Consider the following 13267-nt stretch of genomic DNA (forward strand, 5'->3'; position numbering starts at 1 on the left):
AAAAATTCAAATAATTCTCTAGTAGATAATCCTCAAGAAAATCCAATTATAAAGATTCAGTTAGTAAGTTTTGATGAAGAAATTAATTACAAGTTTTGGTACTAATTTACCCAATCTGTAGAGAAGATTAAAACAGATTTGATAAACTAGTACAATCATCACAAAAAAATAGGACTACAAGAAACACCCTGTATCTCTAAAACAAAGCGTTTACAAGCCCATATTTATAGGACTTTTTTTCTCTTAAAATTATCCAGGGAATCTCTCATTTTCCTTTGTACCTCCAATTTAGGAACACCCTGTATATGTTATCTACAAAGGTGCAATTCGCGCATGAATAGCCGAACGCTCAAAAGCTCTTGAATCCCTGTCAGTTCTTCCGGTTACTAAATTTTTACGATCTGTTCAAGAGAAGAGAGCTCAAATAACAATCTTGATAATTGCTCACTTGTCAATCAGGTTTTTTATTCGCAATAAAATCAGTAACATCTGTGGAAGCAACGTGTACTAACCGGTTGTGAAAAAAAAATTCGAAACGAAATAATTTCCACAAATATAATATGTGAAATTTTATTTGATAATGAATTTCCATCAAGACCTAATCTATTGAATAACCGATTGAAGTAGATATCTACTTTGCTGATAGAAACAAAAAGTGAAATAATCAACTATAAAAAACCATAAGAAATTGTAGATTATCTGGAAAATGAAACAAATGTCAGACAATAGCAACAGTAGAGGTTGCCATTTTTTCCTCGGCCCACTTCATTCCCAGTTCATAATAACAATCGACCAACCAAAAAACTTTCTGTGAATCACAAATCCCACTTGTGGCAATTCCGAGCGGTCCAATATACAAACCAGGTTATGACGAATTTTCAGTTGATAACCCTCAACAACCCTCTCATCAATTCAAATTTTCATGGGTTGGCGATAAATTAATTCATTTCGATTTGTAAATACCGACCACAAAATGAGGTTTTATGTGCAGTTATGATAGAAATGAATATTTTACTGTAATATAAGCCCTCGCAGCAAGATACTGACGGCCGTTTGGACAGCTATGCACATTATCGCGATGAATTATTCGCTGAAATGTGTTTGGGCTGTTTCGATTCGTATGAGAGGTCAGCGAGGCTGGGCTATCGCAAATACAGACATTACAACGCGGATTCCGAAATTAGCCACTGAAAACTCTTGAAATATCAATAACTCTAGTGGCAATGAAGTTACTCTGGTGAGTTGAAATGTTTGTGCCTTTAATAATTTTAAATGTTCAGATAGGGAAATAGTAATCCTGGGGGATCTTGCTGCATTTTGATCGCTAATAATGATCAAAATCAACGTGAAGTAGCCTGTTTGATGAGTGTACTGAAGAGGACTGATACATTGTCATTTGGCACTTTTTCCATTGCTGCATCATCATCACAATTCATACAGCGTCTTACTAAAAAAATTCCATAGCCAATACCAAAAGAAAGAACTCCAACAATAGTCATTCGTTCTTCAGATCTAAAGTATAGATATACCAGTCTTTTTTCAGGTGAATCATCAGATTCCTCAAAATTCAATAAAACCATAAAATACAACACTTTCATTAAGAATATTCCTTAACAAAGATTACATGGTTCGAGAGAGTATCCATGATGGTCATCTTGCTGAACTGCATCACCCTGGGAATGTACCAACCATGTGTAGATGACAAGTGCAAGTCGAACAGGTGTAAAATATTACAGGTGAGCGTTTTAAGAATGAATAATTTGAAATATATTTAGTTTTTGTATCAAAAACCTAATTTGAAAGACACCCCAACATATTTAACTTCTACAAGAGCAATTTCCATAGACGTAGTGGTATCGAAGTTGATACTGTAAGGCCTTTTAGGCTAACTTCTGCTCGACTTAAACTTTTCAGTAGGTTTGGAAAGTGCATACATGATAGCTTTTCATCAATGAGAGTTGGACAATAGGACAACTCTCTGAAGAATCACACCTGCTCAAGCTATGTCTCATACCAAGAAGCTCTTGCAACAGTCACGGACTGAGCTTTAGAATAAGTAGCAATGCTGAAGGAATACTGTCTGTACAATATTCCACAGTATGCAGATCAAATTTGCAGACTTTTTGCATCTGCAGATGCTCAAAACTGGGAAGCCTATGAAGCGCACATCTTGAGAAGTCAGTTCTTGACTATCCAAAGCTCCAGATTTGATGATAACATCTCCTGGGAACTTATTAAGCGAAATACAAGACCAGAAGTTTATCGCTAGATAATCTCAATCTAATCCTGAATGGGGTCAGCATCCAATCGTATCTGAAGAATAACATCTGATACAACTTAGAAAAGTCCCAGAAAACAGCTGACCTCAAAATCTGCGGAGTGTTTTCCCTCCAGTCAATCTCTCTTGTACCTCATCCAAAGTACAGCGCGTATCCAAAACCCAACACAGCTCCAAATTAATACAGAACAATTTCGTTGGAATCTGCACGAGTTGTAACGCATTCGACTGATGGGATTTGTCGGAAAGATTGATAGCGTGGGCAATCCATAAATCCCCGTTTGTGGAAAACAAGAAGGCTTGTGTTTTATCGCGGGGAAAACCGAGATTGAATCTCTTTTTTTGGGCGTGTAAGCCCGCGTGGTTGCATTCACCACATTTGACGAAGGAAGAATGACAAATTCGTGTCGTTTTTCGGACGAAGAAATAGAGGAGGCAATTCCAGGCTTAATTGAACGTAGAACGAGCCACTGGATTCGAACCAGGGATAACGTTGATAGAGCGGAAGGCTAACATTTTCATTTATATGAGATTTCAACATGGCAACGTTGTCCTACTTCCAGCTCAGCACACTTCAATTATCGCATACTATCAAAACAAAACCGAACTTTGGGTTTCTTTTGAATAATATGTTTCTTTTTGTTTCTTGTAGGTGTTCGACGACTTTATCTTCGCCTTCTTCTCCCTGGAGATGACCATCAAGATGATAGCTATGGGTGTCTACGGCAGAGGTTCCTACTTGGCCGATTCCTGGAACCGATTGGACCTGTTTATAGTCCTTTCTGGCGCTATAGAATACGCTCTTCACGTAGATAACCTCAACCTTTCTGCATTTAGGACGATTAGGGTTCTTAGGCCTTTGAGGGCGATCAACAGGATACCAAGTAAGTGAAGTATTGGTTGATAATCTTGTATGCTTTTCTTATAGAGATCTGTTTTTTTTTCAATACCTGAGTTATGAAGATTCTTGTTTAGAAAGTTTATCTCGTTAGCTACCAGATGCGGACCAGATGGACTAACTTAAAACATCTGCCTAGAAGTAACAAAATGACTCTGCTACTTGAACACCAATAAGAAGAACGGAAATCGCCTTGTAACTGATGCATTTGTTTTGATGCCAACATTCATCACTCCTTGTCTGACAGGACACTATAGCAGTAGCGTATCATGATTTGATTAATTTCGAAATTATCAATTCATGCTCAAAGATAGTTTACAATGTGATTTATTCATAAAAATTTTTTCGTGTTTCAAGAGGGTCAATGTTTTTCTCAGTTTAATGATTTAGCTATTGTGAAGTTAAGAAAAAGGGATTCCTTGTAAAGCATTCAACAATCAAATCAGGTTTCTTCACGTCTATGGCTCGCACACACAATCAGCAAGCTCGATTATGATTGGTGACACTAAAGTTCCATCTCTCTTGTATTCGGGATCGAGCACAAATGTTTACTTTCCGTTCCTTCTATCTATATTCTAAGCTCTGCTACGACTTCCCAGACATAGTAGTGTTGGAGGTGTTGAACGCAATGGAGTTGATAAAGTTTAAAGCTTATGAATTTGAGAAAACTGTATGCTGGACCTGAATTCTTCTTTTCACTTGTCAAGAAACTCAAAATATGTGGAGCATAAAGGTTGATCAATAGAGAAATCTGAAGCTGTGCAAGCATAATGTTTCATGAAAGCTGAGACGATCTTAACGTAGAACAGCTGATAAGGCACTATTGATATAAATACCTTCTGAACCGTAAGAGCGTAAAGTCCTATCAGCAGATGAAGTTTGGAAGAACTGTGGAAGGGGAAACATCCGAGTGAACTGAGAACCGAACCGATTATCAGTGATTAGCCAAGTCAGCATCCAAAAACACGATGTGATAGCCTATAACGATGCTGTTAGATTTGCCAACACCTCAGACGATCTCTTGAAAACTGATTGAACAGGTTTTTAGAACAAAAATCTGAATATTTCGAAATTTGGAATGGCTAAATCGATCTCAATCCCTTTATTTAGCGGGCCATCGGTCACCCATCCAGATACTGACCGCATCCAGCTCTGCTTATTCCCAATTTTTTTTTCACTTGTGATTTGATCAGAAACCTCCGTTTCCAGCGGCATATCAATGCAATGAATAAACCAGAATACGTTCGCGTTTCTCATTATCCAGGGACCGACGTAGGCGAATCTGTTTTTCCCGCAAATTTCGATCGCTAATTAATTATAGCAGCCTGGAAGTTGGGCCGTAGCGTTTCCGGTTTAAAAGTTCCGTGCCGAGCCGTGTGTATAGATTGTTAAAATAACGAGGGGATCTCCAAGTTTCGAGAGTTTCCAATTGATAATTGGTTTGTGCGGTTGATTGAACAGAGCAGGTTCGATTGGTTTTGTTGGCGGCTTGGTTGTTAAGGGGACGGGAGGAGGAGGGGTGGCTTGAAGTGTCGAAAGAGAGGGGGGCTGTTGGCTGTTTGTCCTAACAAACAGCTGTTTATTGGCCTACGATGTAAATGTGTCATCCACGCTTTTCCATAACTTTCCAATTATTTAGGTATTAGTTATACAAACTGGATTTTGGTTATTTTCCTCTTGAACAATGAAAGAAGACTGTAATTCAGGGTTGGTGTGGTTCTATTAAGCACCATTTTGGTGTAGGAGGGTTTCCGACAAGACGGAATTATTACTTTTTAAATATTTTTCTGGTAAATAATAGTGAAGTCTCGGTTGCATAAGGATCGGTCAGTACCTCAGTGTAATAAACATAGATAGAGGGAGCATTTGTCATTTTCAGTAAGCAAATTTTGTCCCCAACATGAACTATCAAATTTGACATGAAGTGCGCGGAAATGAAAACATATCAGTGATACGATATTTCACTCAATTCGCGAGTTTCTCCACAAAGAACGCACTTCTTATGTCCCATAATGAATCAACTTTTCATATTAACTCAAAATATATTGAAAAAAATACCTAAATATATCAGAAATTCAGAAAACAAACTTTAAGAGCGCCAAACGACGTTAAACAACCGATGACACTAGGAGAGCAAAAGTTGCCAAACCTTGGATTTCAGCATGTAGATACAGAAAATAATGAATATTCTGCTTATTATAAATTCGACAATTAGGAAAAAAATCGGATTCCAAATATTCAAATTTGCATATTTAATCGGGAATCACTCGAATAAATATATTTCAATATAGATAATATACGATTATAACGATATAGTAAAATTGTGGATTTGAAAATATATCACAATCCGACAACGTAATCTAACCATGTTGGGGACATGTTAAAATTGCGTATACTCCCTCTATCTATGTTTAATACTCTATGGCCACTGCCGATTACCGAACACTCCAGTGATTTTTTTGAACGAGACCCTGCCTCATTCTGTACTTCCTGTACGAAATAGGGAAAAACTTAAACGTTGAATAACATAGGGTCCCTTTTGAATTCCACCCTCATTTCATCAATTCTCAGGAATTCCGTAGCCTATCAACAATTCAACGAAAGATAATCCAATAAGATTGATACTGACCGAGAGGAAAAAATCCTGGATCCCTTTCACCCAAAGGGAAAGGGCAAAAATCACCTCATGTAGGATATTTTTTCGGTCGCGTCCAATATCGTGCCCCTATATATCAAACGTTTTTCCGCCACATAATAAGAAAATCCTCGCTTTCATGAAAAGCGAGTATAGTTGGGGCACCGAAGATATTCCGATCACGTGTCGAATCCCTAGTAACTTTTTCTTGGCGATATTAATGAATGAGATCTCATATCTGAAAGCGCTCTCGACTAAAATCTCTGGGATTTTTGTTTGGCCGAAGTGTAAGGAAGTGGTGTATACTCGTTTAATTGCATTGTTGAGAATGGTTACGGAAACTTGTTTTAGATTTTGGAAGAATGGTAAGCTTTTGCCGAACTGAATGTTTCTGTTCCATGAAACATACAGTTCGATATTTTAAAGTAGATGAAACATAAGGAAAGTTAGATAAATGTACAGGGTGGGCTAAATTTGAGATACCAGAAGTACAGAGAACTATCTTGGCCTATAGCTCGAAAACAAAAGAAGATGCAACAAATTATACCTAAACTGACTCAACAGAGCCAGTCTTGTATAGAACCTTACCGAATCTAAGTGAACCGTATCAGTTCTGAACTGAACCAAACTGGTCCTGAACAGTACTTTATGAGAACTGAACTGTACCTTACAGGAACTGAACTGTACCTTATGGGAACTGAACTGTATCTTAGGGGAACTGAACTGTACCTTACGAGAACTGAACTGTACCTTATGGGAACTGAACTGTACCTTATGGGAACTGAACTGTACCTCACGGGAACTGAACTGTACCATACGAGAACTGACCTGTACCTTACGGGAACTGAACTGTACCTTACCGATCCTGAAAGTATCCCCATATATGTTTCAAACAAATAACACATCGGCAACGTTCCGAAACATATAAATCCCCATTATCCCGATAACCCCCAGCCTCCAATCCAATTCCCCTCCACCCCCCATACGTTCCATTACCGTCCGAAGGAAAGACCTCGTTCCCCCGACAAGATTAACGGGAAAACCTGAGGCGGGGGTGGCGGCGGCGTTGTTATTAATAAACAAGGGTTAGTCAGACTCGGAACAGTCGGCGGGTCGGTTTAAAAAATTCAACAGCGACGTACGGCTTTAGATGGGATGGAGGTCCAAATGAAATGATGGCCGTGTGGAGGTGCATAGGGGAAGGGGGATTATCGAGTCAGGGGATTCTTGTTTTACCACACGAGGGGGAGATTATTGTCTGGGTAATTCACATATAGTTGAGGTGCAGAGGTGCGGTCGTCTTTTTGCGGTAACGCGCGGTTTTGCCGTTACTGTTAATACGTTCGTAGATATTAAAGGGTAGCTTTGAATATTTATCGGGTCGATGACCAGAAAGATGGAATCATTGAGATAAGCCAGGTGTGGCGGCGCCACTGATGTATGCATGTAGGTACGGTTTGGGGAAACAAACCCTCTGGGTCTATATCCATCTTCCACACCGCTTTGCTGTTATACATATTTGCTTTATCATTATGAAAACATGGATTTTACATTCTAGCAACACAAGCAGTGTTATAAAGAAGAGTTCATGTTAACAAATTATTAGGCAAAATTTGCACCAACTCCCGAAATTTCGCCCAAACCTTAGAACATTGATAAGAGGAACAGAAATCGCCTTGTCATTGATGCATTTGTGAAAAACAAATTACTGAACTTACGTTGTCGTCCGAAAAAGTATCGCTTTTTTCGAAATAATAAGATATTAGAAAGCAGATCATAGATATTTTGATTCATTCTGGAGGTACAGGGCGATTCTAAAAATGACGGATTCAAATATTTCGCTTTATTTTTGTTTCTGTTCGAGATATTCGAAAAATTCCAAAATTTTTTTTTCAGTTGTTTTGCGAAAAATTCGAGACAGTCATTTTTCAGAAACGGCCTGTAACTCGAGAATGAATCAAGATATCTATGATCTGCTTTCTGATATCTAATTATTTCGAAAAAACAGATCAGGGATCCTTGAAGATTTTTTCTCCAAGTCTTATAGTTCTCTAGATGCTACATTGAGGATCTAGTTGAAAAAGCGATACTTTTTCATTAAAATAAGAGAATATTCGACTCAAAACTTCCCTACCACCAGCATCAAGAACCACAAATCATTGACCTAAGAAAAAAATTACCCAAAAACCTCCCCGAAAAACAATTACTTCCAAACTTTCGTCACGCGCCTTGCCAGTGCACAGGCCGCAATCTAATAATGGAAATGATCAACGCAAAAATGCGATAACGGCCCGTTCGGAACGGCGAAGGCCAAGCGGTAAAATTGGAAGTAGGAAACGGTCACAGAATAATCCGATTTTCTCGAACGATCCGCGTCCAATGGTCGGAAAGTCAACATGGCGACTTTTGGCGAATCGCTGCTAGCCAGAACGACCCGAGGTCTTTAAAACAGTTCTGGGCAATGCATAAAATACAGGCAGGTGGGTAATAATGCCTCCTCGCCTTTATTCGAATGGAACAATACGCCAGGAAGTCCGCAACATTGCAGCAGGAGATTTATTTAGGTGTGTTTTGGGCTTTGTGTCCTTCTGGACCTTTGGGAATATGTGTGTCGTTTATACCTTAGTGAAACGGGGAAACGAGGAGATGAATTGTTAATTTTTCGGTAGTCCAGGAGCTGATTCGTTCCGTGTAAATCGGTTGGTGAGTTTCCGCCGTTTCCAGTATTCCAACGCGTAGATAAGACTGTATTTTTGGGCGTCCATTTCTATGCGCGTATCATCTTGAGGGTGTAACATAAGTAAATGGAAATGTAGGGTTTTCTGTTTGTTGTTAACCCTACTAACTTATATGAGAATTAAATATGCTCTAGATCAACTCTAAATCTAAAAAAATTCTAGGAATTATAATTCTAGAAGTGCGTAATTGTCTTACAACTCGAGTTGAGTACTAGACTTTTTCTGCGACCATATTCATTTTCATAAAAACTTAAGCAAATCCAAAAACTGTTGGCAAACCGCGGAAGGTCAAAAAGTTATTGGCTATACGCTTACTATTATTCGTTTCCGTGACAACTACTAAAGATTTTATCTTATTCGCTGTGCGATTTACTTTACATATTCTACCTTATTGGCTGTTGATCCTGCACTCTTTTTACGTTGAAGTAAATCGCAGATTTTCACGTTGCACAGTGACTACATAGACACTTACATAGTTGGCGATTTGTACAAATTTCGTCATTTTCTGTAGGGGGAGTAGAAAATAGTATATCGTGCAACAAGTGGGGAAAGCCCAACTTGTAGGAAAAATATCTCGTCACTTTCAATATCTCTATCTTGTGTTTGGATCCCACTAATTTATTATCCATCTATACGTTAATACTTGATACAGCTTCCTTTCCCTCACTATAGTAACTATGGTGATGGGAAAGAAGGGGAACCAATTAAGAACGTATCAGTAGGATCCTACTACTGATTCTATATATTCCGAAATTTTGACATGCATCTCTTGAAGCTTGTAACTAAAGAAAAAATTTCAAATTTCGTGTCCAATTTCCAAGTTTGATACAACCCTTGACCCAATTCTAAAGTCGAATCACCCATATTCACCTCATTTTCCATAATATATCAATTTCTATCAGATTCGTGATGTCATATACCCAAGAACTAATTCACTTATGATGAATAAATGACACAATTTTGACATATAGCAAGATATTTATCCATTATCCAATACCAGATCGTTTAAAATCAGATATCACTTTGACATAATTCAATATAGAGTAACCAACTTATCTGGAAACCTTTTAGAAGATTAATAAATAATCTCCAACTCAGAGAATTGAAGTTGATAAAACAATTAAGCCTATAATACACATGATCCGATCTGTCACAACCATTCCAGTCTCCAATAGATCACCTCCCCCAACACCTGATCAAATCCTCGCACACAGCCTCCCGAGATCGTCCCCAAGGGGGGGCGCCAATTCGATATTAATGAAACATAAAATATGAAAGTCGGGAGATCCCCCGCCGTCCCGTGGGACCGACAAAAAACACGCCGACCCGTCTTCGTTAAACGAATTAAGGACGTCCCCCCCTCGTCTGGACCTAAACGTGAGGGGGGAATGAAGGACGAAACAGCCTTCTCTCGGTTAATACATAATGGAAAAAGCAAACCGATTGATGGGAGGTGACCGCGGCTCGTAAATATCGCTGGAAATTCACTTTCGTCGGCGAGATCAAAGCGACCGAGTTTTCACGGTCATTGGTCGGCGGGGGAATTGATATCAAAGGGGTGGATTTAAGCGATACTCCGGTTGATGGACTTGAAGAGATTAATATGATTTGGCGACCAAAAAACGATAAAATGAATGGAAAAAACGATACCATTGGGAAGAATAAGCTGAAACATCCAACCCTATCTCTCTCCATTCTCTTTATGATAATAAAACAGCGCTGAAGACTGTAGAAAGTTTTCAGATCAGACCGAAAGTTGTATGGAAACGTCTGAAAACTTTTGATAGTTGGCGACATAAAACAGAAAATATTTCCAGATAAAATATCTTTCATCAAACAAAGACAAACTCGAATATGTGCATCAGTAAAGGGTTTATCAGTAAGAATGCAGGATTCAATAAAACATGGTATTCTTTAACGAATGTTGTTAAAGTTATTGAGTTGTGAAGTCGACATTTGGAAATTACTGATGGAACAACATATGTTATGATATCTGTTCCGATATCGATGAAAATTGGTATGGATATTATGATTGGCTGCTTGTGACCTCAGAGTAATAAACATGGTTAGAGAAAACAGATATGTCATTTTTGTTCCCAACATGAACTATCAAATTTGACATGAAGCTCGCGGAAATTAAAACATATCAGTGATACGATATTTCACAAAATTCGCGAGTTTCTCCACGAAGAACGCACTTCTTATGTCCCATAATGAATCAACGTTTCATATTAACCCAAAATATATCGAAGTTGATACCTAAATATATCTGAAATACAGAAAACAAATTTCAAGCGCGCCAAACGACGTGAAATAACCGATGACACTAGGAAAGCAAAAGTTGCCGAACCTTGGATTTCATCAGGTAGATACAGAAAATAATAAATATTCAGCTTATTATAAATTCGACAATTAGGAAAAATATCGAATTCCAAATATTCAAATTTGCATATTTAATCGGGAATCACTCAAATAAATATATTTCATTCAATATAATATACATTCATAACGAAATAGTGGATTTGAAAATATATCACAATCCGACAACGTGATCTAACCATGTTGGGGACATGTAAAAATTGTTTTAATTCAAATTTACTGTGATTCTATTTCAAGCATGATCTATATGATTGAAGATGATAACGACCAAAAGACTATATTCATTTTTTCATCATTCAACTGAATTTCAAAGAGGAAGGAATCAAGGAAACCAATTTCCATCTGACAAATATCGCAAGTTATCACATTTTTTTTTCCCTCGAGGCCGACGAATCCCAAATTGCACAATCTCTCCGTATCCATATTAGAGAATAACTTCACACCGATGTGACAGCAGTTCGTTCATTTCGAACGTAACTTACGTCCCACCCGATATAACCGTCTAGGATGTCTGTCCGTCTGTCAGCTCTCCTCGGCGGCTCCACAAATATATAACTGGCGTAACGTCGACATATCCCCGGATCCAACGTCATTCTCTTATTGAAAATGGAGGAAATTTACTTCTGCTTGATGCTCTCCCCCTCTTGCCTCTAGGGCCTTTGGGGTAATACTGTTCGAACAGTGAGAGCATACAGCTGCAGTACGGGAGTTGTCTTATCGAAGTTTGGAGAGCCTTAACAAGATTATTCTTCAAATGGGATATATAAACGATAAATGTTCTCCATGCGAGACAATACCACTACTAACCTTTTTTTCGTAACTCTTTGTGACAGCAGAAATTGACTAACTGACTCACAAGAAAAATAATAGTTCGAGAACAGAACGTAATCAACAAGAATCTCGTTTCAAGCTAGAAAGTTACGTTCTCAAATTTGCATGACAATTTGGGACCATTAGAGCAGATTATAAAAGCGTTAAAGCTATATCGTATTATTTTAAGCGTTTAATAAGTGGATTTTCAGAGATTAGAAGAACAGAACTGTGAAAAGTCTTTTATGATGACCAATGAAAAATCAGGAACTCACATCATCAAGGAGAGAATTGCAGCATAATTTTTTAGGATTCAGAAAGCAATTTCGGGCTCTAGTTTAGGCTCGCCATGAATTTTTCCTTTTCAATCTCAAGTCAAGTATTGTGAAACCGCCAGGCTTTATTTGATTTCATAATTTTCTATCCAGGATCTAAGACACATGAGGCATTTTATAGATTTACCGTCTAACCTATTGCTAGTTTTTGTAACGATAACAGCAGCTTTGGAAAATTGTCTTTCAACAGGAGCTGAAGATGCTGGCGTTGATAAAAAATCCTTGGCCTTTTTTGTCAAGTTTGGAAAGATATTTCTGGAACTACCAAAATTTACCAATATATTTCATAGGAATGTGAGAAAACTACTAATAAAGTCACACTGGCGAATGCTTCAGTGTCTCGGCGCTCCAGGAATCCCCTTATTTAGTCTAAGCACGCACGAGATTGCAGAAATATATGCCGTCCGACGCTTGCATATCAGGCTCAAGTAATATCAAGTAGCTTGATATCAAGTCAAGCAATAAATATCTTAAATCAAGTCAAGTCAAGCTCAAGTATGTAATTTTTCACGAGCTTGATTGTCAAGTCAAGTAGATGGTTAAAATGTCACGCTACTTGGCTTGATGAATCCCTAATCGGAAGAAACTGGAAACGAAGTAGTTCCAGTCTAAGGAAGACTAAATACTCATAAGAACGTTTTCAGCTGCATCCGCTAGAAGGCGCTGGTGTCTATCTCCAAACAGGAACCCCTTTCAGCATTCCTATAATGCCCGACGCTCCCTTACGTTATTGTAATAAAGGATAAATCGGCGAAAAGCCTCCTACCGGCGAAGGAAAGCTGATTCCGCAAATCGAATTTCCCTGTAAGTAGCTCTTGGAGGTTGGAAAACTTTCGGCTATTACGGTCGGACCTGTCCGGCTCTCGTTGTTGTTTTCTTTACATCCCTCCCGCCCCGAGGGGGTTCCCACGTTCGGGGACGTGTGCCAGATGGAGGTTTGTTTTTTATCGGGCCATTCGGAGCCGGCTCTGCTTCCGAGTTGACCGAAAGTAAGCGCTCTGTCGATTCAACGTCCCGAGAAAGTTGAAGACGTTCGTTCTAAACCTACTAGAAGGCACTCGTAGGCGAAGTTAGTCTGAAAAACGCAGACGTTATTCTGAATGTTTACTCGATTTAGCAAACCGACAAAAAGAAAGTTTACTTCCGCTACTACTCGAGTTGTTCACAAGTTTGAAGTTTGATTCTATGTTGTGC

The 13267-nt window shown here is 38.6% G+C and overlaps 1 protein-coding gene across 2 annotated transcripts in view; it reads left to right on the forward strand.

Annotated features, from left to right (window-relative positions):
• Nucleotides 1-13267, forward strand: part of LOC123683335 (voltage-dependent T-type calcium channel subunit alpha-1G) — a 194780-nt gene that overhangs the window by 117499 nt on the left and 64014 nt on the right. For both annotated transcript variants that reach the window (XM_045622310.1, XM_045622309.1), the window contains exons 4-5: nucleotides 1625-1736; nucleotides 2931-3162. In XM_045622310.1, the coding sequence (XP_045478266.1) occupies nucleotides 1625-1736; nucleotides 2931-3162 (344 nt within the window). The remainder of the gene's footprint in view (nucleotides 1-1624; nucleotides 1737-2930; nucleotides 3163-13267) is intronic.

This window comes from Harmonia axyridis, chromosome 6 (assembly GCF_914767665.1).
Source record: "Harmonia axyridis chromosome 6, icHarAxyr1.1, whole genome shotgun sequence".
Classification (NCBI taxonomy): Eukaryota; Metazoa; Arthropoda; class Insecta; order Coleoptera; family Coccinellidae; genus Harmonia; species Harmonia axyridis.